Genomic DNA, 27,698 nt, shown 5'->3' with positions numbered 1-27,698 from the left:
TTTTTTGTGGCCTGTGGATATCCACTTGCTCTAGCACCATTTGTGGAAAAGGCCATTCTTCCGCCATTGGATTACTTTTGTACTTTTCTCAAAAATCAGTTGGGCGTATTTGGGTGGGTCTGTTTCTGGGTTTCATGTTCTATTCCATTGACTTACGTATCTGTCGCTTCACCGGTACCACATGGTCTTGATTACCTGTATAGTAAGCCATAATATCAGGTAGAGTGATTATTGCCACTTTATCCTTCTTTGGAAAGGTTGTTCTAGCTGTTTTCTAGAGCCTATGCTTTTCCACATAAATTTTATTTTATTTATTTATTTATTTAATAAATTTATCTTTTTCTTTGTTTATTGGCTGCGTCGGATCTTTGTTGCTGTGTGTGGGCTTTCTCTAGTTGTGGTGAGCGGGGGCTACTTTTCATTGAGGTTGCGCAGGCTTTTCATTGTGGTGGCCTCTCCTGTTGCGCAGCATGGGCTTCTGGGCGCGTGGGCTTCAACTGTTGTGGCTCGCAAGCTCTAGAGTGCAGGCTCAGTAGTTGTGGCACACAGGCTTAGTTGTTCCACAGAATGTGGGATCCTCTTGGACCAGGGCTCAAACCCGTGTCCCCTGCGTTGGCAGGCAGATTCTTAACCACTGTGCCACCAGCGAAGTCCCCACATAAATTTTAGAAGAAGCTTTTCTGTGTCTATAAAATAGATACCTAGGTGGGATTTATTTTTTCCTATTTATTTGTTTATTTATTTATTTTTTGGGGGATACACCAAGTTCAGTCATCTGTTTTTATACACATATACCTGTATTCCCTCCCTCCCTCCCTCGACTCCCCCCCACCCTCCCTGTCCCAGTCCTCTAAGGCATCATCCATCCTCGAGTTGAACTCCCTTTGTTATACAGCAACTTCCCACTGGCTATCTCTTTTACAGTTGATAGTATATATATGTCTATGCTACTCTCTCACTTCGTCTCAGCTTCCCCTTCACCCCCCGCCCCCTCCCAAACCTTGAGTTCTCCAGTCCATTCTCTGCATCTGCATCCTTGTTCTTGTCTTGTCACAGAGTTCATCATTACCGTTTTTAGATTCCGTATATATGAGTTAGCATACAATATTTGTCTTTCTCTTTCTGACATACTTCACTCTGTATGACAGACTCTAGGTCTATCCACCTCATTGCATATAGCTCCATCTCATTCCTTTTTATAGCTGAGTAGTATTCCATTGTATATATATGCCACATCTTCTTTAACCATTCATTTGTTGATGGGCATTTAGGTTGCTTCCATGTGCTGGCTATTGTAAATAGTGCTGCAATAAACATTATGGTACATGTTTCTTTTGGGATTATGGTTTTCTTTGGGTGTATGCCCAGTAGTGGGATGACTGGATCATATGGTAGTTCTATTTGTAGTTTTTTAAGGAACCTCCAAATTGTTTTCCATAGTGACTGTACCAACTTACATTCCCACCAACAGTGCAGGAGAGTTCCCTTTTCTCCACACCCTCTCCAACATTTGTTGTTTCCAGATTTTGTGATGATGGCCATTCTGATCGGTGTGAGGTGATACCTCATTGTGGCTTTGACTTGCATTTCTCTGATGATGAGTGATGTTGAGCATCTTTTCATGTGTTTGTTGGCCATCTGTATGTCTTCTTTGGAGAAGTGTCTATTTAGGTCTTCCGCCCATTTGCGGATTGGGTTATTTGCTTTTTTGGTATTAAGCTGCATGAGCTGCTTGTATATTTTGGAGGTTAATCCTTTGTCCATTGTTTCGTAGGCAACTATTTTTTCCCATTCTGAGGGTTGCCTTCTAGTCTTGTTTATGGTTTCTTTTGCTGTGCAAAAGCTTTTAAGTTTCATGAAGTCCCATTTGTTTGTTCTTGATTTTATTTCCATGATTCTAGGAGGTGGGTCAAAAAGGATGTTGCTTTGATGGATGTCATAGAGTGTTCTGCCTATGTTTTCCTCTAGGAGTTTGATAGTGTCTGGCCTTACATGTAGGTCTTTAATCCATTTGGAGTTTATTTTTGTGTATGGTGTTAGGAAGTGTTCTAATTTCATTCTTTTACATGTTGCTGTCCAATTTTCCCAGCACCACTTATTGAAGAGGCTGTCTTTTTTCCACTGTATGTTCTTGCCTCCTTTGTCAAAGATAAGGTGCCCATATGTGTTTGGGCTTACCTCCGAGTCCTCTATTCTATTCCATTGATCTTCCTTTCTGTTTTTGTGCCAGTACCATACTTTCTTGATCACTATGGCCTTGTAGTATAGTTTGAAGTCAGGAAGCCTGATTCCACCAACTCCATTTTTCCTTCTCAAGATTGCTTTGGCTGTTCGGGGTCTTTTGCGTTTCCATACAAATTGTAAGATTTCTTGCTCTAGTTCTGTGAAAAATGCCATTGGGAATTTGATCGGGATTGCATTGAATCTGTAAATTGCTTTGGGTAGTATAGTCATTTTCACTATGTTGATTCTTCCAATCCAGGAACATGGTATGTCCCTCCATCTGTTTGTGTCATCTTTGATTTCTTTCATCAGTGTCTTAAAGTTTTCTGCATACAGATCTTTTGCCTCCTTAGGCAGGTTTATTCCTAGGTATTTTATTCTTTTTGTTGCAATGGTGAATGGGAGAGTTTCCTTAATTTCTCTTTCTGCTTTTCCGTTGTTAGTGTATAGGAATGCAAGAGATTTCTGTGCATTAATTTTGTATCCTGCTACTTTACTAAACTCATCCATTAGTGCTAGCAGTTTTCTGGTAGAGTCTTTAGGGCTTTCTATATATAATACCATGTCATCTGCAAAGAGTGACAATTTTACTTCTTCTTTTCCAATTTGGATTCCTTTTATTTCTTTTTCTTCTCTGATTGCTGTGGCTAAAACTTCCAAAACTATGTTGAATAATAGTGGTGAGAGTGGACACCCTTGTCTTGTTCCTGTTCCTAGAGGGAATGCTTTCAGTTTTTCCCCATTTAGAATGATGTTGGCTTTTGGTTTCTCATATATGGCTTTTATTATGCTGAGGTAATTTCCTTCTGTGCCCATTTACTGGAGAGTTTTTATCACAAATGCATGTTGAATTTTGTCAAAAGCTTTTTCTGCATCTATTGAGATTATCATATGGTTTTTATCCTTCAATTTGTTGATATGATGTATCACATTGATTGATTTGCATATATTGAAGAATTCTTGCATCCCAGGGATAAACCCCACTTGATCATGGTGCATGATTTTTTTTGAATGTGCTGTTGGATTCTGTTAGCTAGTATTTTGTTGAGGATTTTTGCATCTGTATTCATCAGTGATATTGGTCTGTAATTTTCTTTTTTTGTGACATCTTTGCCTGGTTTTGGTATCAGGGTGACGGTGGCCTTGTAGAATGAGTTTGGGAGTGTTCCTCCTTCTGCAATATTTTGGAAGAGTTTGAGAAGGATAGGTGTTAGCTCTTCTGTAAATGTTTGGTAGAATTCGCCTGTGAATCCATCTGGCCCTGGGCTTTTGTTTGTTCGGAGACTTTTAATCATAGTCTCAATTTCCGTACTTGTGATTGGTCTGTTCATAGTTTCTATTTCTTCCTGGTTCAGTCTTGGAAGATTGTACTTTTCTAAGAATTTATCCATTTCTTCCAGATTATCCAATTTATTGGCATATAGTTGCTTGTAGTATTCTCTCATGATCTTTTGTATTTCTGTGGTATCCATTGTTACTTCTCCCTTTTCATTTCTAATTCTGTTGATTTGTGTCTTCTCCCTTTTTTTCCTGATGCATCTGGCTAATGGTTTATCAATTTTGTTTATCTTCTCTAAGAATCAGCTTTTAGTTTCATTTATCTTTGCTATTGTTTCTTTCATTTCTTTCTCATTTATTTCTGCTCTGATCTTTATGATTTCTTTCCTTCTGCTCACTTTGGGGTTTCTTCGTTCTTCTTTCTCTAATTGTTTTAGGTGTAAGGTGAGGTTGTTTATTCAATATTTTTCTTGTTCTTGAGGTAGGACTGTATTGCTATAAACTTCCCTCTTAGAACTGCTTTTGCTGCATCCCATAGGTTTTGGGTTGTTGTGTTTTCAGTGTCATTTGTTTCTAGATATTTTTTGATTTCCTCTTTGATTTCTTTAGTGATTTCTTGGTTGTTTAATAGCATATTGTTTAGCCTCCATGTGGTTGTATTTTTTACAGTTTTTTTCCTGTAATTGATAACTAGTCTCATGGCGTTGTGGTATGAGAAGATGCTTGATATGGTTTCAGTTTTCTTGAATTTACCGAGGCTTGATTTGTGACCCAAGATGTGATCTATCCTGGAAGATGTTCCGTGTGCACTTGAGAAGAAAGTGTATTCTGTCGTTTTTGGATGGAATGTCCTATAAATATCAATTAAGTCAAGATGGTCTGATGTGTCACTTAAAGCTTGTGTATCCTTATTTTTTTTCTGTTTGGATGGTCTGTCCATTGGTGTAAGTGGGATGTTAAAGTCCCCTACTATTATTGTGTTACTATCGATTTCCCCTTTTATGGCTGTTAGCATTTGCCTTATGTATTAAGGTGCTCCTATGTTGGATGCATAGACATTTGCAATTGTGATATGTTCTCCTTGGATGGATCCCTTGATCATTATGTAGTGTCCTTCCTTGTCTCTTGTAATAGTCTTTACTTTAAAGTCTAATTTGTCTGATATGAGTATTGCTACTCCAGCTTTCTTTTGACTTCCATTTGCATGGAATATCTTTTTCCATCCCTTTACTTTCAGTCTATATGTGCCCCTTGGTCTGAAGTGGGTTTCTTGTAGGCAGCATATAGAAGGGTCTTGTTTTTGTATTCATTCAGCCAGTCTGTGTCTTTTGGTTGGAGCATTTAATCCATTTACATTTAAGGTGATTATTGACATGTGTGTTCTGATTACCATTTTCTTAATTGTTTTGGGTTTGTTTTTGTAGGGCTTTTCCTTCTCTTGTGTTTCCTACTTAGAAAAGTTCCTTTAGCACTTGTTGTAAGGCTGCTTTAGTGGTGTTGAATTTTCTTAACTTTTGCTTCTCCATAAAGCTTTTGATTTCTCTGTCAAATCTGAATGAGCTGGGTAGAATATTCTTGGCTGTAGGTTTTTCTCTTTCAGGACTTTCAGTATATCCTGCCATTCCCTTCTGGCCTGCAGAGTTTCTACAGAAAGATCAGCTGTTATCCTTATGGGTTTTCCCTTATATGTTATTTGTTGCTTTTCTCTTGCTGCGTTTAATATTTTTTCTTTGTGTTTAATTTTCGTTAGTTTGATTAATACATGCCTCGGTGTATTTCTTCTCGGGTTTATTCTGTATGGGACTCTGCACTTCTTGGACTTGATTAATTATTTCCTTTCCCATGTTGGGGAAGTTTTCCACTATAATCTCTTCAAATATTTTATCAGACCATTTCTTTTTTTTTTTTTCTTCTTCTTCTGGGATGCCTATGATTCGAATGTTGGTGCGCTTAATATTGTCTCCAGGGTCTCTGAGACTGTCTTCCCTTCTTTTTATTCTTTTTTCTCTTTCCTGCTCTGTGGCAGTTATTTCCCCCATTCTATCTTCCAACTCACTTATTCGTTCTTTTGCCTCAGTTATTCTGCTGTTTATACTATCTAGAGTATTTTTAATTTTGGTTATTTTGTTGTCCATTACTTTTTGGTTGCTCTTTAGTTCTCCTGAGTCCTTATTAACTGCTTCTTGTATTTTCTCTATTTTGTTGTCAAGATTTTGGATCATCTTTACTATCATTACTCTGAATTCTTTTTCAGGCAATTTTCCTATTTCCTCTTCATTTATTTGGTCTTGTGGGTTTTTTTCCTGCTCCTTTGCCTGCATGGTGTTTGTTTTCTCATTTTGTCCAATGTATAGGATTTGCTGTCTCCTTTCCCTAAGTTGTCTAGTAATAATTCCTCTTTTTTCTGCCCTCTGCCCCCTGTGCTGTGGTTTGTCCAGTGTCTTGAGTAGGCTTCCTGGTAGGGGAGTCTGGTGTCTGCTTTACTGTGTGTGGCTCTGTGTCTTTTCTCTCTGATGAGCGGGGCTGTGTCAGGTGGTATGTTTTAGGGTATCTGTGAGGCTAATATGGCTTTAGGGAGTCCGTGTGCTGATGGATGGGTTTGTGTTCCTGTCTTGTTTGTAGTTTGGTGTGAGGTATCCAGCACTGGCAGTTGCAGACAGTCAGACAAAGCCAGGTCTTAGACTCTGATACAGGGCTCTGTGAGAGTTCTCTGCAGTTAATCTTTCCTGTGTCTGAGGACTCCCTAGTAGTCTAGCATCCTGGATTCAGTGCTCCCTCCCGAGAACCTCCTACTTGACTTCTTATGGAGTAGTCCAGGCTTCAGAGTTTACTTGTCCTGGCAATAAAGGGGTTTAAAGAAAACTTTCCAAGCCCTAGACTAATGGTAGAGTGTTCAATCAAACAAATACTAAGTCAAGGAAACACATACATGTATAAGACACACAAATCCTGAATCCAGTAGAACATAAGGGACTAGAAAGACCTGACAGAAGAACCCCAGTATGCCATCAGACAATCAAAGAGAAAACCAACAGAAATTCAAAACCAAGGGAAAAAAAAAAATCACACAAACACAAATCCAGGGAGATTTTGAAAGCTGGGATCAAATATAATAAAGAGCAAGAGTACCACCAGACAGACTGAAGATTCTCAGAACGAAATCAGACTATTATCTTAGTTAGAACTAAGATAAAGACAAAACCTAATAATAAAAACCAAAGTAGTGTGTCATCTGGAGAATAAAGCAAGGAAACAGAGCATACCGATAATATTGCCTATAAGTATATTAAGATAAAATAAACTAAAAAAGGATAGAAGACAGGGCAACAGAAGAGTGAAGTGTGACTGGAAATATGAAAAGAAAAAGAAAAAAATGTATAAAAGATAGAGATGAAAAGAAGGTAGGAGTGATACAGTCAGCACTACAAAAAAACTTAGCTAGAAATAGAAATATATAAAAAGGCTAAAAATAAAAATAGAATAAAAAAATGTTATAAAATGTGTAGATCCCTTAGGACTAAGATTGTAATTAATAATAATAATAAAAGAAAAGACTAGAACTGACCCCAGAATGGACCAGATCAATAGAATTAATAATAATATTTCTCTTTCCTTGGGGTCTCAGCTGTAAGTGTCCTTCTACCCACCCTCCTTGGATTTTTTGTATTACTCTGCGACTAGCAGAGCTTCCTTTATTGTTTGTCTATAAGCACCGGTGTGTGGGAAGAGAGAGGGTACAATAGTGGCTCCTTTCTCTGGGGGTGAGTGAGCAGTGGTGCCTTGCCTGGGTCGAGGTGACTTGGGCGGTCCCTGTTGCAGTGGGACACTGGCAGCTCAGGCTGAGAGAGCGAAAACAACCGTGGCTCCTCACCCCTGCTACAACTCCTCCAGGGCATCCTGCCTGGGTCGCGGCAGGTCAGTCAGCCATGGCAGTGCCTGTTGCAGAGGGATGCTGGCGGCTCAGATGTAAGCAGAATGTCTCCAGAGCTGGGCCACTCTGCGGACTTTTGGCTCTTGGCTTCAGGCACTCTAGGCCAGCCTGCCTGGGGGCCTTTGTTATCCCTGAGTGCATTAGACAGTCCCAGAGGGGTCTTTCCTTTGTCGGTCACAGACGCTGAGAGAGAGGCTACACCCGCTGCTTGTGAGTCAGCAGTATTGAGCCACCGCCATGGCTGCCCAGCTTTCCGCGGTTGGTGTTCTCCGCTGCAGATTTCTTCCCTCCTGTCCTCTCAGTCCGTCTCCCCACTGCCAACAATGTTTCTCACCCTGAACCAGTTCTCTGGTTCCCACGTTCCAGCTCCCAGACCCCTTGTTTGGCTGTGAACCGATGTCTCAGTCTGGACATGCTGAGCCGTGGTGCGAACCCTCCGTGTGTTTCTTACTCTTTCCCGTCTGCCACAGCTCAGCTGCTTCACCCTTTTTGAACAGTCCCAAATATCTCCCTTCTGACCCAGGGAAATTCCCTGTTGGAGAAGGGGTTTCCCCTTCAGATAAGGGATGTTTCCCCGAAGTCGACAATCGCCCCTCTGTTTCAGATACCCCCGCCCCAGGGTGTGGGACCCGTCCCTTTCCTTTCTTCTCCTCCTCTTTCTCCTATTTTTTTTTTTTTCCCTCTGTCCTACCCAGTTATGTTGGGATCTTTGCAGTCCTTTCTGGTGTCCGAGGTCGTTTGCTGGTGTTTAGCTGATTCTCTGTGGGAATTATTGCGTCTTTTGGTGTATTCCTGATGCATCTGTGGAGAGGGGTGCATTCCATGTCCTTCTACTTCACTGCCATCTTTCTTCTCCCTAACCTCCATTTTCACCTTTATATTCTCTGGTGTTGGTCAACAGGATTATTCTGATATTTTAGATTTGTCTTTGTACTTTCTCATTCGTGTGCTGCTGTTTATGCTTTTGCTCTAGTGAAAAGCTCCTTCCCTCACTTCTGTGAACTGGTATCATATTTATCCACTAAGACCCGGTTAAATTAGATTTGCCTCCTTCCCTAAAATGGTCTATAGAATATATACACATTTCATAGCATTATTGCTAGAAACATTTATCTTTGACACCTGAGTTTTGTCTTGTATTGTCAGGTCTTATTTATGTATTAAGTTTTGGGGAGTCAGAAAGCCTGTTTGTGTAATTAGTGACCCCTGGCCAAATGTGGATCAGAGGGAACACTCGGGGCCTTCAGTTGGCTCTTCCTCCTCCAGATATTCATCACTGAGATCTCGGTCAGACGTTACCTTCTCCAGGAGACTCTCCTTGACCAGACTTACCTAGAATAGGTGTATCTTGACCCCCATTTGCTTTCCAGTCTCTTATCCAGCTTTATTTCTCTTTATAGAGTTTATTTGCACCTGAACTGGTGTTTATCTGACTTACTTTCTGTCTGCTCAGTTAAATACAAGTACTGTAGAGCACAGATGAGAGTACCAGGGCCTAGAAGCTTGCCCGGCACATTTTAAGATTCTCAGTAAATATTAGTTGAGTGTATGAATGAATAGTAGGATTTTGTGTTTGCACATCTGAATATTAAAATGTGTTCACTCATATGGTAATTCAACTCACTTTTCTTAAAACTAAAGTTTTTAAGTAAGAAATGGGCCGCACTCTAGGCTTACTGAAGTATAATGCCTGGGAGATAGGTACTGGGCATGTTTATTTGGGGGAAAGCTCTCCAGGTGAGCTAGTGCTTCAAATCTAGGGAGCTGTAATTGTTCTTCTGTGGAGTTGGATAAGGACAGTTAATATGGAAAGAGATGTTCTGGTAATTTTCTGCTTTTTTCAATAGATGGATAAAACAAAAGATCTGGCAAGTTTGGCATTGTGGAAAAGCAGGGCAGGCAGATTATTGGGTATGATTTGTAAAATGAAACGAGAATATACAAGTATAACAGACTTACATTTTAAGTGCTAGGAATTTGAAAACATTGATGTTTTCTGAGCATATGAATGTGGTGATTTAGGAAAAGAGTGCATTTAGTGCTCCATTTTTTTTTAAGCTCTTTATTGGAGTATAATTGCTTTACACTGTGGTGCCAGTTTCTGCTGTACAACAGAGTGAATCAGCTGTATTTATACATACAGCACCATATCCCCTCCCTCCCGTGACTCTTTCCCACCCTCCCTATCCCAGCCTTCTAAGTCATCACCCATCATGGAGTTGATCTTCCTGTGTTATACAGCAGCTTCCCACTATCTGTTTTACATTTGGTAGTGTATGTATGCCAATGCTACTCTCTCACTTCTTTTTTTGAAATGGATACCTTCCAGGAAGTATTTTCTATGGATATATACACACATAGTATCTCCTCGAATTTCCTGTGAGACTCTGATCTTGTGAATTCAGGGATGTAGGAATTTAACCACCTATGTGGGAGAGACATACTATATTAATTTATACTATCCTCTGTAATTTCGTCAGTGTCAAATAGGTATTTGCACCTGTTAGGTACTCAAAAATATGTTCTTTAGGCTTTTGAAACTTTTCTTTTCTTTTTGTTTGGTTGAGTGTATGTGGCTTTTAGTTGAATATGGTAAGTCTTATGTACTTACGGAGAAGGGTCAAGAGAGTAAGCATGGCTGCTGGATAAAGAGTAATGGACAGTGATCAGAAGACAAAGGGGTCTGCACAATAGCTGGGTGATTGTGAACAAGTCATCTGATTTTCCTCTATTTCCTCATCAGTAAATTATGTTAAATTATTTTTCCAATTTATAGGATTGTGAGACTCAAATGAAATAATGCAAGGTATTAACGTACAATAAGACCAAAGGAGGTATAAGCAGCCTTGGCTTACTTCTTTCTACCGTGTATGTGACACAGTCAACATTTAATCAGGTTCTTTGGATATGCAGGATGAAACGGTGTACATAATGAGTGTTTTCCCAATAGAGATCTGTCAGGGAAGGCTTTTGTACAGATTTTAAACTTTTGTTTATAGAATGTGTTTTTACCAGATGATCAGAACTCTTTTTAGAAGCTGTGCCCGGAGACGTGACAGTGGTCTTCAGTGGCTGTTGTGATGTTATGTGATGCATTTGCTGTGGTGGATTTCACATGTGGAGCTTTAGGCCTAAATTGGGGTCCTGTGTTTAATATGTGCCTTTTACCTTTTTTATGCTTGACTGTCTCTTACTTACTATGATTGGTTTTAGTTAATGCTAAAATTTGATTGCATACAGAATATTCTCATAGAATGTTCTATAAAATTAACAGTAGGAATATCATGGAATACAATTGTCACAGATTTGCAAAGCTTTCTTTCCAAGATATTTGCAAGTTTTTTAAATTGCACAGTCCTATTCAGTGAAAAATATAGTTTAGGTAAAAATTTTCTTGTTGATCAGATGTTCTTTGATTTATCTTGTGTTTTGTCCAGAAAGGATACATGTAACATGGAAAAGAAGAGTATATATGTTGTTCAATGTATAAGATACATTTTATTTTTTTAATTACTTATTTATTTTTTATTTTTTTGGACCTCAGTTTCAATGAGGAGGAGGTAGTGAGTTCTCACTCCTTTTGTTCAGATTGTCCAAGGAATGCATATGAGGGGGTCATCATCGATTAAGATACATTTTAGAACCTGTTTTTAGATTTACTAAAACTTGAAAATGTTGCCATGTTACAGTCCTCTTCTTATCTGAAGCTGGTCTCCTTTATAAAAACCTCATTCAGGATACTGAAGGAGCGAAGAATTTTGGCTTAAAAGGATGTTTCATTGGGATTTTTGATTTACATTTCTCTAATGATTAGTGATGTTGAACATCTTTTCATTTGCTTTTGGCTATATGTATGTCATCTTTAAAGAAATGGCTATTCAAGTCCTTTGCCCATTTTTAAATTGGGTTATTTTGTTGTTGAGTTGCAGTACTTCTTCATGTAGTCTAACTATTAACCCCTTATTAGATAGATGATTTGCAGATATTGTCTCCAGTTCCACAGGTTGCTTTTTTACTTCCGTTGATTATGTCCTTTGATGCACACAAGTTTTGAATTTTGATGTAGTCTAATTCGTCTGTTTTTGCTTTTGTTGCCTATGTTTTTGCTATCATATCTAAGAAATCATTGCCAAATCCAACGTCATGAAGCTTTTCTCCTCTGTTTTCTTCTAAGAGTTTTATATTTTTAGGTCTTATATGTAGGTCTTTAGTCCATTTGAGTTAATTTTTGAGTATGGTATGAGATAAAGGCCCAAATTCATTCTTTTGCATGTGGATGTCCAGCAAATGTGTTTTTTAATGACCTTTTTTCCCCCACTGATTTTCTCTGTTCTGTCATTGCATAATCAACATTTGAACAGTGTACCATGACAGTTTTGGTTTTCATTTGATGAAAATGCATCATTTGAGTTGGTTTCTGTTCTTTTCATTAGCATATGGCATTTAAAGCCATCCCTGATGGCACCAGTACCTTCATAAACAAAACATGTGCATTGAAGTCATGGTTATTCAGATTATTCAGAACATGCTTGTTTTTTGTTTTTGGAAAGAATAACACTGAAATGACATTAATGATCTCACAGAGAACTTGTGATGCCAAGACTTTGTTGTTGAATTCCAGTCTTAGAGTCACCAGTGGTAAGGATTAAGTGAGATAAAGTATGGAAAGTATCTATGTGATTGGAATAGGTGCTAAATTAATGTTAATTTTCTTTTCTCAGTTCTTTTTACCTAGTTATGATTGTAAAGCAGTAAATGACAATTTTGTTCTACAAAGAGGTGGATGTCTTTTAATAAAATTGATTTGTATATTTGTGCTACTAGAATGGCACACATAAATATCTCCTGACTATGGGAAAGAAATAATATTTTTAAGTTTATTATTATTGTGATCATGTACAAAAAGATATGCTTGTTATTTTGTTTAGTAATCATGTATTGAGAGCACATACTCTGCAATAGGATATGCCAAGTATCATGTAATTGCTTTAAAAACGTATTTTGTTAAATATTATGGCTTAGGGAGACTGTCAACTAATCTTAAATTTCTGTATCAAATATTTATAATTATTGCTAGTAAAAGTCATAAAATTCTACATCATTACCCAACTGCTTTGTTAGAGATTTTCTGAGTGTATTGCTCACACATCATGATAGCTTCAAACCACCACCACCTCTCCTTGCAGTGAAGCTGCAGTTGAAAAGAGTAAATTACACTTCTTCAGATGTCTTAGATCTTCTGGCTGGTGTTTTAATGGTCAGTTTGAGAGCTGATGTTGGCAGTTTGGGGTGTGTGATGTTATATATACAGACACTTAAATATATAATGCATAGTAATGATGTATGGTATATGCATAGTGATGATGATGTTGATAATATTGCTTTTTGAGGGAATAATAGAAATGAAGACCCCTTAAATCTTTGACCCCTTAACAAATATTATTAGCATATGATAGTATCAGGTATATAACTTCTGTTACAGAGGACAAACTATATTGAGCAGGGAGTCTGGAAAAACACATCATAAAAGATTATTTTAACCAGGTTGTTACTTTTTTTGTTGGGTTGTAGAATTGACTTTGTAATACTGATTTTGTTGTCTGTGGTGATATTTGATGTGATGGAATCTACTTGTGATGGAATATGGGGCAGTGATAAGTAGAGAATTTGTCTGAAAGCTAAATAAATTCCTTATATTTTAGGTCTGAAAGGAAATGTTGGAGGTCATTTGTTCCATTCGTCCCATTTGACCTCTGTGACACTAAAGCACAGATGGTGGGAAGCCTGTCGATGCCACCCAGCTAGTTCTGGCAGAGCCAAGCTAGCACTCAGAACTTCCCTCTTCTGTTCACTGTTTCCCTATACCACGTTTCATTGGCCCAAGTAGAGACAGTACTTGCTTCTAAGTACTTTCTGTTGTGTGACTTTAAACTTCTTCAATTTTGTACTTAAGTGTACAAGACCTTGTAGTTTATTTAATAAGCAAGATATGTGAGTTGTTGACCTACCTTTTCTGATGTCTTACTAATTTATATACATGTATTTTTTTCCTTGTTTACATTTTTCGGCTTTAGTTTCTTTATCTTGTAAAATTGGGTGTAATACGACCTGCTTTGCTTTCCCTCACAAACTTGTGAGAGAAAATAGTCTTCAGATTTGTTTGCTGGAGATAATGGTTTTAGTGCCTAGAATTGTATGATAGCTTTGTAAGGGATCTTAAATATCATCTAGTCTCATCTCTCATATTGATTCTTCTAATGTAATAGCACAGTATATCTTTCCATCTGTTTCTGTCATCTTCAGTTTCTTTCATCAGTCTCTTACAGTTTTCAGAGTATAGGTCTTCTGCCTCCTTAGATAGGTTTATTCCTAGGTATTTTTAAAAATAAATTTATTTATTTTATTTTTCACTGCATTGGGTCTTCATTGCTGCACACGGGCTTTCTCTAGTTGTGGAGAATGGGGGCTACTCTTCGTTGTGGTGCATGAGCTTCTCAGTGCAGTGGCTTCTTTTGTTGTGGAGCACAGGCTCTAGGCACATGGGCTTCAGTAGTTGTGGTGCATGGGCTCAGTAGTTGTGGCACATGAGCTTAGTTGTTCTGTGGCATGTGGGATCGTCCCAGAACAGGGGTCAAACCCATGTCCCCTGCATTGGCTGGAGGACTCTTAACCACTGCGCCACCTGGGAAGTTCTCCTAAGTATTCTTTTTGATGGCACTGGTAAATGGGATTGTTTTCTTAATTTCTCTTTCTGATATTATGTTATTACTGTATATTCTGATTGCTGTGGCTAGGACTTCCACAACTATATTGAATAAAAGTGGTAAGAGTGAGCATCCTTGTCTTCCTGATCTTAGGGGAAGTGCTTTCAGCTTTTCACCGTTGAGTATGATGTTAGCTGTGGGTTTGCCATATATGGTCTTTATTATGTTGAGATATGTCCCCTCTGTGCCTACTTTCTGAAGAATTTTTAATCATAAATGGATGTTGAACTTTCTCAAAAGCTTTTTCTTCATCTATTGAGATTTATCATATGGTTTTTATTCTTCAGTTTGTTAATGTGGTGTATCACATTGATTGATATTGAAAAATCCTTGCATCCCTGGGATAAATTTCACTTGATCATGTTGTATGATCCTTTTAATGTGTTGTTGGAGTCAGTTTGCTAGTACTTTGTTGAGGATTTTTGCATCTGTTCATCAGTTATATTGGCCTGTAATTTTCTTTTTTTGTGGTATCTTTGTCTGGTTTTGGTATCAGGATGATGGTGGCCTCATAAAATGAGTTCAGAAGTGTTCCTTTCTCTGCAACTTTTTGAAATGGTTTCAGAGGGATTGGTGTTAACTCTTCTCTAACTGTTGGGTAGAATTCACCTGTGAAGCTATCTGGTCTTGGACTTTTGCTTGTTGGGAGTTTTTAAATTGATGATTCGATTTATTTTTTTTAATATTTATTTTAAATAGTTTATTATTGGCAGCATCGGGTCTTACTTGCAGAACATGGGGTCTTTGTTGAGGCATACAGGATCTTTTGTTGTGGCGTGCGGGTTCTTTCTAGTTGTGGTGTGCAGGTTTTCTCTTCTCTAGTTGTGACATGCAGGCTCCATGGTGTGTAGGCTCTGTAGTTGTGGCCCATGGGTTCCGGACTGTGTGGGCTCTGTAGTTTGCAGTATGTAGGGTCTCTAGTTTAGGTGCATGAGCTCAGTAGTTCTGGCGCATGGGCTTGGTTGCCCTGTGGTGTGTGAGATCTTAGTTCCCTGGCCAGGGATGGAACCTGTGTCCCCTGCATTGGAAAGCAGATTCTTTACCAGTGGTCACCAGGGAAGTCCCTGATTCAATGTCAATATTGGTAATTGGTCTGTTCATATTTTCTATTTCTTCCTGGTTCATTCTTGGGAGATTTTTCCTTTCTAAGAATTTATTCATTTTTTCTAGGTTTTGCATTTTATCAGCATTGCTCATAGTAGTCTCTTGGGATCCTTTGTATTTCTGTGGTGTCGGTGTAACTTCTTTTTCATTTCCAATTTTATTGATTTGGGCCCTCCCTTTTTTTCTTGCTAAGTCTGGCTAGGCGTTTATCAGTTTTGTTTATCTTTTCAAAGAACCAGCTTTTAGTTTCATTAATCTGTTCTTTCTTTCCTTTTTTTTTTTTTGTCTCTATTTCATTTATTTCTGCTCTCATATTTATGATTTCTTTTCTACTGCTGACTGAGTTTTGTTTGTTCTTCTTTCTCTAGTTGCTTTAGGCACAAGGTTAAGTTGTTTGTGTGAGAGTTTTCTTGTTTCCTGAGGTAAGCTTGTATGGCTACGAACTTCCCTCTTAGAACTGTTTTTCTTATGTCCCTTAGGTTTTACATCATTGTGTTTTCGTTTTCATTTGTCTCTAGGTGTTTTTTTATTTCCTCTTTGATTTCTTCAGTGATCCATTGGTTGTTTAGTAGCATATTGTTTAGCCTTCATGTGTTTGTGGTTTTTGCAGTTTTTTTTTTCCTTTTTTGTAGTTGATTTCCAGCCTCATAGTGTTGTGGTTGAAAAAATGTTTGATATGATTTCAGTTTTCTTAAATTTACCAAGGTTTGTTTTGTGGTCCAGCATGTGATCGATCCTGGATAATGTTCCATGTGCAGTTGAAAGGACTGTATTCTGTTCCTTTCAGGTAGAATACTCTGTAAATATCAATTAAGTCCATCTGGTCTAATGTGTCACTTAAGGCCTGTATTTCCTTATTGATTTTCTGTCTGGATGATCTGTCTGCTGATGAAAGTACGGTGTTAAAGTCCCCCTCTATTATTTTATTATTGTCAGTTTCTCCTTTTATGTCTGTTAACATTTGCCTTATATATTGAGGTGCTCCTGTATCGGGTGCGTATATATTTACAGTTGTATCTTCTTCAGTTGATCCCTCGATCATTATGTAGTGTTCTTTGTCTCTTATAACAGTCTTTATTTTAAAGTGTATTTTGTCTGACATAAGTATTGCTACTCAAGCTTTCTTTTCATTTCCATTTGCATAGAATACCTTTTTCCATCCCCTCACTTTCAGTCTGTGTGTGTCTTTAGATCTGAAGTGAGTCTCTTGGAGGCAGCATATATTTTGGGTCGTGTTTTTATTATTCTCCCAGTCTTTGTCATTTAAAACACTTTTTATAATTGAATGCTTTCTGTGTGCCACACTTATTTCATCCTTACAGCCATATTTATTTGTAAAGAAAGAGGAGAAAGCTTAATGGAGTTAAGTGCTTGTCCAAAGTCACATAGCTGAAGAATGTGAAAGCCGAGATTAAACCCAGGTTAGTCTGACACCATAGTTTATGTCACCTTACCTTTTAACTAGATTGGTTTTTTTGTTTGTTTGTTTTTTGATTCTAATTTTTTTTTTTTTTTTTTTGTAATTGAAGTACAGTTGATTTACAAGGTTGTGCCAATCTCTGCTGTATAGCAGAGTGACTCAGTTATAGGTTGGTTTTCATGGTCCACTGTACATAGAAGAGTAAGCAGGAGTCTTCAGAATTGAACTTGAAGGAGCCCTCTTAACTTTATCCAGTAAAGGACAGTGACTCTCCAGCTTTTCCAGTTCTAAATTTCTCAATAGCGTTCAAAGACCATCTGGTTAAGGGGAGAGTGCTCAATGAGTGTATGTGCCCTGGTGACGTGCTCCTGACAGCCTGCTATTTTCTATTTAAATCGTGTGATACAATTAGAATTGGCTTAGGAAAGTTGTAGATTCACTTGTAAAATAATTTTTTTACATTTCTATGGTTTTTATTGGATTAGGTGTCCATGTTATTACATTGTATCTAGCCTTTAATTGGTTATTCTTGCTGCTGTTTTATAAGGTCAGCAAGTGCTTTAATCTTAGGGAGAGAAAGTAAGCAAACTAGATTCCTAACTGGCCAGCTGTTTAGTTTCCACTCTTCTACGTGAAGTCATCATGGTGCTCTATTCTAGTTGTTATGATCCCTCACTCCTGAAAACCTTCAATTATGAATTTTGAATTAATTTTATTTAAAAGTTGTTTTCCTTTCTCTTTTCAGTGCACTGTCTATAATTTGGTAGCCACTAGCCACGTGTTAAGCATTTGAAATGTGACTAGTCTAAACACAGGTGTGTTGAAAATGCAAAATACATACTGTATTCCAGAGACTTAGTATGAGAAAAAGAATGTGGAATATCCCAATTTTATATATTGATTACATGTTGAAATGATAATATTTTGGATTTATTGAGTTAAATTACTTTTAATAATGTTTTTATTTAACTTCTTTACTGTTTTTAATGAGGCTACTAGGAAAATTAAATTGTATGTGTGGCTTGCATTGTGGTTAACATATTTTTATTGGGCAACTCCAGTATGTGCTGTCAGTAACATCAAATGAATTTTACACTGTAAGAATTTTAACAAGAAGTAATCAAATCTGGCATGTCTATATGTGCTTTGTTAGCTTTCTTCTTCATTTTTAAATAAATTTTATTGAAGTATAGTTGATTTACAATGTTGTGTTAATTTCTCCTGTATAGCAAATTGACTCAGTTATATGTGTATATATATTCCTTTTCATATTCTTTTCCATTATGGTGTATCACAGGATATTGAATATAGTTCCCTGTGCTATACAGTAGGACCTTGTTGCTTATCCATCCTATATATACTAGTTTGCATCTGCTAACCCCAAACTCCCAGTCTGTTCTCTATGTCTGTGAGTCTGTTTCTGTTTTGAAGGTATGTTCATTTGTGTTGTATTTTTGATTCCCCATATAAGTGATATCATGTGGTATTTATCTTTCTCTTTCTGACTTACTTTGCTTAGTATAATTTCTCTAGGTCCATCTGTGTTCTGCAGATGGCATTATTTTGTTCTTTTTTATGGCTGAGTAATGTGTGTGTGTGTGTTTGTCTATGTGTGTGTGTATACCACATCTTTATCCATTCATCTGTCAGTGGACATTTAGTTTGTTTCTATGTCTTGGTTGTTGTGAATAGTGCTGCTGTGAACATAAGGGTGTATGTATCTTTTTTAATTATATTGATAGTTTTGTCTGGGTATATGCCCAGGAGTGGGATCATATGGTAATTCTATTTTTAGTTTTTTGAGGAACCTCCATACTGTTTTCTTTAATGGCTGCACCAGTTTACATTCCCATCAACAGTGTAAGAGGTTTCCCTTTTCTCCACACCCTCTCCAACATTTCCTGTTTGTAGACTTTTTAATGATGGCCATTCTGACTGGTGTGAGGTGGTACCTCACTGTGATTTTGATTTGCATTTCTCTAATAGCTAGTGATGGTGAGCATTTCTTCATGTTTCTGTTGGCCACCTCTATGTCATCTTTGGAGAAATGAAAATTACAGGCCAATATCTTTGATGAATATACATATGCAAAAATTCTCAACAAAACATTAGCAAACCAAATCCAATGACACATAAAAAAGATCATACACCATGACCAAGTTGGATTCATCCCAGGGTCACAAGGATGGCTCAGCATACGCAAATCAATCAATGAGATACAGCACATCAACAAAAGAAAAGACAAAAACCACATGATCATCTCAATAGATACAGAAAAAGCATTAGATAAAACTTGACATCTGTTCATGATAAAAACTGTTACCAAAATTGGTATAACATATTTCTTTTTCCAAAGACCAAAACTCACCAAATCAGATAGCTATTATAATAAAAGTACTTATTTAAATATTTGGACATATATTATTTGTGCTTAAAGAAGATCTGTTTCTTTACTAACAAAGTAGATACACAGGCCTCCTGTGGATCCCACCCCAACCCTCACCCCCAGTACAGTTACTAGGGGAGGTGTGATGCAGAGTTTTTCCTTAGGATAATAGGTGAAGAAAATAGAAAAGCTATTGAAAATAATGAGTTTAATGTGATACTAGTAATGCCAATCATAACATAACTTCAGTGAGTCACATTTTTTTATGGGAAAGCATAAACCATATTGATTCTTTTTTTTTAATTTATTTGTTTTATTGGCTGTGTTGGGTCTTTTTTTGCTGCACGTGGGCTTTCTTTAGTTGTGGTGAGTGGGGGGTACTCTTCGTTGTGGTGCATGGGCTCCTCATTGCCGTGGCTTCTCTTGCTGTGGAGCACAGGCTCTAGGCGCTTGGGCTTCAGCAGTTGCAGCACATGGGCTCAATAGTTGTGGCTCACGGGCTCTAAAGCGCAGGCTCAACACCTGTGGCGCACGGGCTTAGTTGCTCCGTGGCTTGTGGGATCTTCCTGAAGCAGGGATCGAACCCGTATCCCCTGCATTGACAGGTGGATTCTTAACCACTGCACCACCTAGGAAGCCCTGTTGATTCTTATTTAAGATATTTTTCTGTAGTTTTATTAAGAATAAAATAACTTGAAACAAAATTGGTGGGGAAAACAGTGCTTCTTGGTCTGCAATTCTTTTTGTTTGTTTTGGTTAACTTTATATTTTGGCTTTGATGCAAGTTCATATTAGGAAACTGAATAAGATTATTTTAACCTTTCTTAAATTGTCTTAAATAAAAATTTAAATTATAAAGCTTCATAGAAGTAAAGTCTAATAAACCCTACAGTAAGTCTGCTCATGGTATTTTTAAACAGAAGATAAAAATATCAAGGTCATACAGCTAAATGTCACAATTTTTAAAATATTTGCTCTGTTATCGGTACTTGATTCATTACTTGAGGTGCCTTTCTGCTCTTCTAGGCATCTCTTGGCAGTAGATGTTTTTGTGTTGGTTGACTGTGCTTAGCAGCCAGAAGAATCAGATGTGATAAGGCAAAGTAGCCCTATCACTTTGTGATTTTCCTGCCAACTTTGTTTACTAGCAACACAGCCAAGGAGAAAGTACCAGTGATGTGTTCTTTAAATCATCCTGTTTATGGGATGGTTCAGGTAGGCCTCTATGTAAAACTTTTAACATGTTGTATTATTGATTTTACAGATCCATCTGCTGAGGAATTGAGAAAGCTAATGATGTTGCATGGAGGCCAATATCATGTGTATTATTCCAGATCCAAAACAACACACATCATTGCCACAAATCTTCCTAATGCCAAAATTAAAGAGTTAAAGGGAGAAAAAGTAATTCGACCAGAATGGATCGTGGAAAGGTGAGTTTAATTTTTAATTAAATTAATGAGTTTTAAAAATTGGAATACTTTTTATTTCTATTATAAACCCTTATCTAACTTGCATTGCCTCTTAACTTAAGGGTGAAGAGTCATCAACGTCTTAAACAACATTACTGAGCTCCTTAGCTCGTGTGATAATCAGGTGGCCTGGGGTTTGCTTTTAGTGTTCTTTCAAGCTCAGCTCCCAGGAGTTAGGGGAGATGACTCAGTGAGTTGCAAGAAGCAGTGATGGGAGGGGTTGACTAAGCATGTTGCTCACTCAGCAAATATTTGTGCACCTGTTATAAGTAGGCAGTGTTCTGTATAATAGGGAAATATATCAATAAGCAAAACAGAGTCCCTCCCCTACCTCTTGGAGCTTATATCCTTTTAGGGGAAACAGGTTATAAACAATATATGAGTAAATTTATGTCAAATGTTAAAAGTTATTTAGTACATGCTAAGGGAAAAAAAGAAGATGAGGATAACACGGACCTGGAATAGTAGGAGTAGGGAGCAGTTTGCACTGTTATTAATACCTGTTTTTCAGTAGTTTCTTGGTTGTTAGTTTGGAATTGGTATGTTGTAAATCAGTGGTGGCCATTCATACTAACTTCCTAAGGTTAAATATGTCATCTGGAACCTTGGTGATGAGCCAGAATTTAAGTGATTCATATACAATGTATGTGAGTGATTTCTAGATTTATGAAAGTTAAAAAGTGAAAGTGTTAAATTCATAACTTTATGTATGAATAGATTGTAATCAGTATATGAGAGAATGGTCAGATTGTATAATGGAGTGCTAGTGAAACAAACTTATAAATTATTTTTTAAGTCAACTGCCAAGCTTTTTTTCTTATCCTAAATTTCATTAATTCTGACACCTTCCATTAATTTATTCAATAAATTTAGAATTGTTCGGTTCCTCTGTAGAGCAGATATAGCAGCATAGATTTGTGAGGGGCAATATATTGTAGTGGAAGGGCTGTGCTTGGGCTCTGGAGACATACCTCGGTTCACATCCCAACTCAGCAGTTCACAATCCTGTAAGCTTGTATAATGGGAAAAGTTATACAGCCATTCTGAACCTTGTTTCCTCATTTGTAAAAGAAGGCTACTGTCTACCCTCTATGGTTATGTGAGAACTAGAAATAATTTGTGCAAACTACCTAGCACAATGCCTCATGCCATGTAGAGGCATAATGTGTAAGAAGCTACTGTTGTTATTTTTATTTATATTCTGTAAACATTACTGAGTATTAGAAAATAAATCCCAAAAGGTCAAAAGTGCATTTAGGAAAAAAGTGCATTGGCTTCCAGAAAGTCAAATTATTCTTATAGATAAGGGGTTTCTTAAGTTTTGGCAGATTAAGTTGAAGGCCCATTCCTAGAACATCTTTGTGCTGTGTTCCCAGGACCCAGACACTGCCCATTCATTATATAGGATTAATCAACATGGCTTTTAGCTATTTAATGGATGATACACGATATTGTCTTCTATAATTAGTACTGCTGTTTCTGCTGTTTTTGGTTTGAGCGGTTTGAAAAGCAACTACCACTTCTAAGTGTGCGGATGATTACTTTGCTTGGATTAGAATTCTCTGGTGTCCATGTAGGTGCTATTAAACCTGAGCTAATATATGCATGATTATGAGGTCACGACTTCCAAGAGGTAGGGGAGTCCTTTAATGAGAAGCCTGTGTGCATTAGTTTAAGGTCTGAGATTATGTTACTGAAGGCTTTGCCTGGTAAATCTTGTTTGTATATAGTATAGTGTAAGTTAGTGATTTTCAAATTTTTGTCTTAATCCTTTTCTTCAGACAGTTTTACGTTGAAATTTGAAGTAGTTATGGGAAGCTGCTGTGATTCACCCCACTGCCTCATCAGGGCCGAGCACAGTTGAAAACATTGTCCTAAATCATTCCAAGTCCATTTTGTTCTCGTTCACCTTGTGTTGAGTCTTCTGTGGCATGGGAACCTGCCTGCTCTGGTTGGTTTCTCACGGGCTCTGCTGTGAGATGAGAGGTTCCAGTTCATGCCAGCTCTGGGGTCTTCTCGTGGCAGTGACTGGCTCTCAGTCAGTGTGTCCTTTCTTCCTAAGCTCCCACCTGTATGTCATATGTTAGCACATTTGTCACATACTTGTGTTGCTCTGATGATCTCATACTTCATTTGGACTAAAACTTTGTTTCTGGTTACATTCAATTTAAATATTAGCGTGCTTATTCAATTCAAATAAAAGTTGGTTGCGATTTTATCTCATTTTTTTTCATTCCCCTTATGTTTCTGTGTCTTGCCTCAATTTATTCTTATAGAAAATGTGTGCTTGATTCTAGTTTCTGGTATAGGTTTGGCTTTTAAAAAAATTAATCTTGAGTCGTTTGCTTTTGTCTCTCACAGCACTGTAGAGTTCTTTTTTTTTAAGTTATGGTTTTTTTATAAATTTATTTATTTATATAATGTTTATTGGCTGCGTTGGGTCTTCATTGCTGCACACAGGCTTTCTCTAGTTATGGCAAGCAGGGACTACTCTTCGTTGTAGTGCTCGGGCTCCTCGTTGAGGTGGCTTCTTGTTGTGGAGCACGGGCTCTAGGTGCGTGGGCTTCAGTAGTTGCGGCATAGGGGCTCAATAGTTATGGCTCATGGGCTCTAGAGCGCAGGCTCAGTAGTTGTGGCACACGGGCTTAGTTGCTCTGCAGCATGTGGGATCCTCCCAGAGCAGGGTTCGAACCCATGTCCCCTGCATTGGCAGGCAGATTCTTAACCACTGTGCCACCTAGGAAGTCCCAGCACTATAGAATTCTTTCAAATTATTTTACTTGGCCAACTAACCAGTACACGTTTCATTCTCCGTGCCACCCCATGACTTGTCGTAGGTAATATTTATTAGAAAATACATTCTTGGTCTTTACGAGCTAAAGAATGAATATGAATAGCTTAACTCTCAGTACCTGTAGTAAAAAATAAAAAGAATCTGGACCCTGTAGGATAAAGGGCGAAAAGTTATATACATAATTTTCATACCCTTTATTTCCTTTTCTGAGCTTGTGGGATCTTGGTGAGTGGTTGGAAAGTTTGGGTAATGCGGGAGGTGGCTGCAAAGGAAATTTTAATTTTGAATGTATAAAGAATAATTTTTGCTTAGTGGTAGGATGATAGGCAAAAACAACTCAGTTTTTTCCTTAGCACATGATTAGATCCTTTCTTGTCTTAAATCCACTTTTGAATGAGGAAGAAGATAGATGTGTGAATGGATGGGCAGATGGGTACACAGTGTTAGATACAGTTTTTCTAACAGAGAACGACTGGGACGTTGACTGGAACCACACAAACATTTGATGTGCAGAATTGCTTCATCTAAAGAAGATGCTGTTGTTACAGTTAGAGTAAAAAGTTTGGAGTAGAAATTAATATAGTGACTTTTTGTATATCTTAATTTTTGCAAAATCTCCCAGATTCTGGTTATAACTGTCAGTGTAAATTCATTTTCAGCATAGGAAATAGGAAATGATTTAGTGAATCATTTTTTAGATACAGACTTTGTTAGATACAAAGTTCTGCCTTAGAGATAACTTTACTGAAGCTTTAGGACAAACCAAGAGTTAAGACTTCTCAAAGTAAGTGAATATCTTACATGTAATAAGTATGTGTGTGATGCATTGTATATAGAATGTAAGCTCTTTCATATATATCAGAATGTATTTTCAGTGTACATGGGATGAAAGCTCAGTATATAAAGAAACCATGCAGGGACTTCCTAGGTGGCACAGTGGTTAAGAATCTGCCTGCCAATGCAGGGGACACGGGTTCGATCCCTGCTCCAGGAAGACCCCACATGCCACAGAGCAACTAAGCCTGTGTGCCACAACTGTTGAGCCTGTGTGCTGCCACTACTGAAGTCTACGTGACTAGAGCCTGTGCTCCACAACAAGAGAAGCCACCGCAATGAGGAACCTGCACACCACAATTGAAGAGTAGCCCCCACTAGCCACAACTAGAGAAAGCCTGTGTGCAGCAACAAAGACCCAGTGCAGCCAATATACATATAAATTAATTTTTTTTTTTTAAAAAAGAAACCATGCAGTAGTATCTTTGGTAAAGTGAAGCTCCATTTGGTTTTGAAATTTGGATTTTGATATTTGGCTCTTTTGAGGGGGGGATGGGTAAGAAGAATAGTAGAAAATATAGACTGCAGCTCCTTTGTGCTTAGAATAATTAGAAAATGTTAGAAATTAATCGCTGAGAGACTTCTTAAAAGAAGATCTTTTAGAAATACACCTTCAGATAATGTTTCTCTCCATATATCTGGATGGATAAATGGATAAGCAGGATAATTAGGAGTGTACAGCAGATGTATAGTGGGTTGAAATTAAAAGAATTGTTTGTCTAATGTTACTGTAGTGCACTGGGCTTTAGTTTCTTTTACTGGGCATCTCTGAGGATGTCTGATTAGAGACCTGCAGTATTTAAATTGGCTCTGTTATTTTATATCATTCTCCATGGATTTAGTTATATAAGCCTTAAATTCTGCTGGGTGACGTGGCTCTTGTTAGGAGTTGTGTATAATCAGTGTTGACCACAGAGAGCACCTTTAGAGTCTGGGTCACCCAGCAAGCTGTCAGTAGGGTGGGAGAAGCCAGCATGATAACGGGGCGTGTTCTGGCTTCATTGCACTTTGGTCTTACTTCACATGTGCATGTGGCACATTGGGCACAGTTTCAGTCTCCAGGTATCCCTTAGTTACAGCTGTGCTGTGTGTGATGAAACAGGCAGCAGGCTAAGGTTAGGGTTAAGTCCCTCTGCTTCTGGGAGTTTGGGAGCAGGTGAGATAGGTAATAACTAAGAAGACAGAGATCCACAGCCAGGCAGTTGGAACCAGTTGTTAAAGGAAGTAAAGTTAGTTTGAGAAAGAATAAAGTGAAATTCACTGTGCTGTACACCTGAAACTAACACAACACTGTAAATCAACTACACTCCAATAAAAAATTTTAAGAAAAGAATAAAGTAAATTAATAAATGGTCTAATTTTAGGATTTTAATTTCTAGTATTTGAATGTAATCTGTAATCTTGATAAAACTTTTAGCCTAATGGTAAATTTATTTAGGTAAATAAAAACTGAAGTACATTGTCACTAGTATGTTCTCTACTCTCATAATTTAGTAGTTTAGCATATTTAGTAATTCCACCTAAAGTTGAAAGTACTTTAGGTGGGGTTATATATTGATATAATTATATAAAGGACATAGTGTATAATATGGTATAGTTTCATTTTTAGGGTATGTCATCAGTGTGTTTTTCTATATTCATAATTGTTGACTTATTTTAAATTGGTTTTGTTTTTTTGAAGTCAATTCAGTTGTTTTTTTTTTTTTTTTCTTTTTGAGTGTGTTTTGAGAAAACAAAAATATCAAAACTCTTGGATTTGTCAGATAATAAGAAAGTGTTTTTACTCTATTATTTTTTTCCTAATTAAAGGGTGGCCTTCCTAATATATATTTTAGGTTTAAAGCCACACATGCACTTTGAAATGTTTCCTGATACTTAAGGAACCTGTTTTAAAATTTGGATGTTAGTCTAAATGCTATTTTAAAATTTGAAGTGAAAATGGTATTTTTAAAGGTTACAGTAACCATTTGTAAATCAATTTATTAGAAAGCAAAAATCAGTTTAATCAAATCAGTTCTAGTTCTGAAGTATAATAGGTGTTGGGGAGTGTCAGTTACTGTGCAAGTACTATCTGCTATTATAACACTGGTGTCCCTTGGTTTTTACTGGTGGTGTTTGATACATATATAGTGAGCATTTGGAAGAGGACATATAGATACACATGACAGCTTCTGCCCTCTCAGAGTTCCTATCTTCAAGTGGCCTTGTCTCTCTCACTCTTACACACATAAAATAGTATAAATTATTTGTTATTCTTAAAGATGAGATTCTTTATTTTGTCCTTTCATTTTACAGTCTTTCACATTTAATAGAATCTTGGAACAAGAATCTTGGAAATTGGGAATCCTCATCCACTTTCCTTACTCTGGAAAAACTTAATATATGAGATAGGATTTGAGAAAATCTTGGTGATCTTATGTGAACTGTTTGGGGAAAGATAGTGGTTAAATATTAGAGTCATGATGGTTGAAATATTGACTAGTCCAACTCTGCTTAAAGCTCTTCTTTTCCTACTCTATAATCTTTTTTCTTTTCCTTAAAGTGAGATTCTTGGCTACTAGTTTTTAAAATTTCAGATGTGTCTTTTCATGGGTGGAATGTCTCATTCTTAAGTGTTTAAGTAAGATTATATTGTATTAGGACCACTAAAACAAAGGGAGAAGAAATAAACTAGAAAAAGAGATGGCATGTTGTTGGGGAAATACTCCTATCATTTAGAACATTCATTTTTTGTGAAGCTGGTTTTCCCCAAGTATTAAACTCTTAATTGGTGTTACTTTTTTGTTTTAGCATCAAAGCTGGACGACTCCTGTCCTACATTCCGTATCAGCTGTACAGCAAGCAGTCCTCTATGCAGAAAGGTCTCAACTTTAATCCTGTGTGCAAACCTGAGGACCCTGTACCAGGTCCCAGCAGCATCACCAAACAGCTCAACGACAGGGTGTAAGTTTGTCTAGGTTGGGGAGACTACAGAGCTGGTTTTTAGCAGTGGGAATGGCCCCTGCTCTGTTGAAGATAGAAATAAATATAAAACCTGGCTATTCGTCCTCATTAATCCTGTTGAAGTACGGGGGGTGGGTTTCTTACCTAAAAATTATTTTTATCATGACAGTTTCATAAATAAAATGTAAGCAAGAAAGCTTTTCCACTCACATTGGATTCCCATGTTAAACCAATGGATCTTAAATCATTAGAAATAAAATTTTCCACAGATTTTCGTGGCAGTAATTATTTTTGACACAAGTAATTTGCTGTAGAATATGGCTTTCTCAAAAATTGAACCACGTAACTACACCAGCTATACTTTTGTTGTGTGCTGTTGCACAGAAAGACAGCTAATGAAAATGTCAACATTTCTAGGTTATTTTTGAAAAATTCTAAATCAGTAACAATTCTAAATAGGTAAATATTTTATATCAATGAAAATTTAGTTGATGATCCTCAAGGTTAAGAGTTAGGGTTGAATCTAGGCTTTATTCCATGTGTCTGATT

The 27,698-nt window shown here is 37.4% G+C and overlaps 1 protein-coding gene and 1 non-coding gene across 5 annotated transcripts in view; one reads left to right on the top strand and one right to left on the bottom strand.

Annotated features, from left to right (window-relative positions):
* REV1 (REV1 DNA directed polymerase) overlaps nt 1-27,698 on the top strand; it is an 88,436-nt gene that overhangs the window by 22,719 nt on the left and 38,019 nt on the right. For all 4 annotated transcript variants that reach the window (XR_009054563.1, XM_057740529.1, XM_057740528.1 and 1 more), the window contains exons 4-5: nt 20,371-20,539; nt 26,997-27,149. Coding sequence is in view for 3 of the 4 variants with exons in the window: in XM_057740529.1 (XP_057596512.1) it covers nt 20,371-20,539; nt 26,997-27,149 (322 nt within the window). In the remaining variant the exon portion in view is untranslated. The remainder of the gene's footprint in view (nt 1-20,370; nt 20,540-26,996; nt 27,150-27,698) is intronic.
* On the bottom strand, nt 10,968-11,060 carry LOC130857903 (small nucleolar RNA SNORD116). The gene has a single exon (XR_009054899.1). It is a non-coding gene; the product is annotated as a small nucleolar RNA SNORD116 (small nucleolar RNA).

The sequence above is a fragment of the Hippopotamus amphibius genome, chromosome 7, assembly GCF_030028045.1.
Source record: "Hippopotamus amphibius kiboko isolate mHipAmp2 chromosome 7, mHipAmp2.hap2, whole genome shotgun sequence".
Classification (NCBI taxonomy): domain Eukaryota; kingdom Metazoa; phylum Chordata; class Mammalia; order Artiodactyla; family Hippopotamidae; genus Hippopotamus; species Hippopotamus amphibius.
The sequence above is the reverse complement of the archived record's forward strand: the minus strand, read 5'-3'. Positions and strand labels throughout refer to the sequence as shown.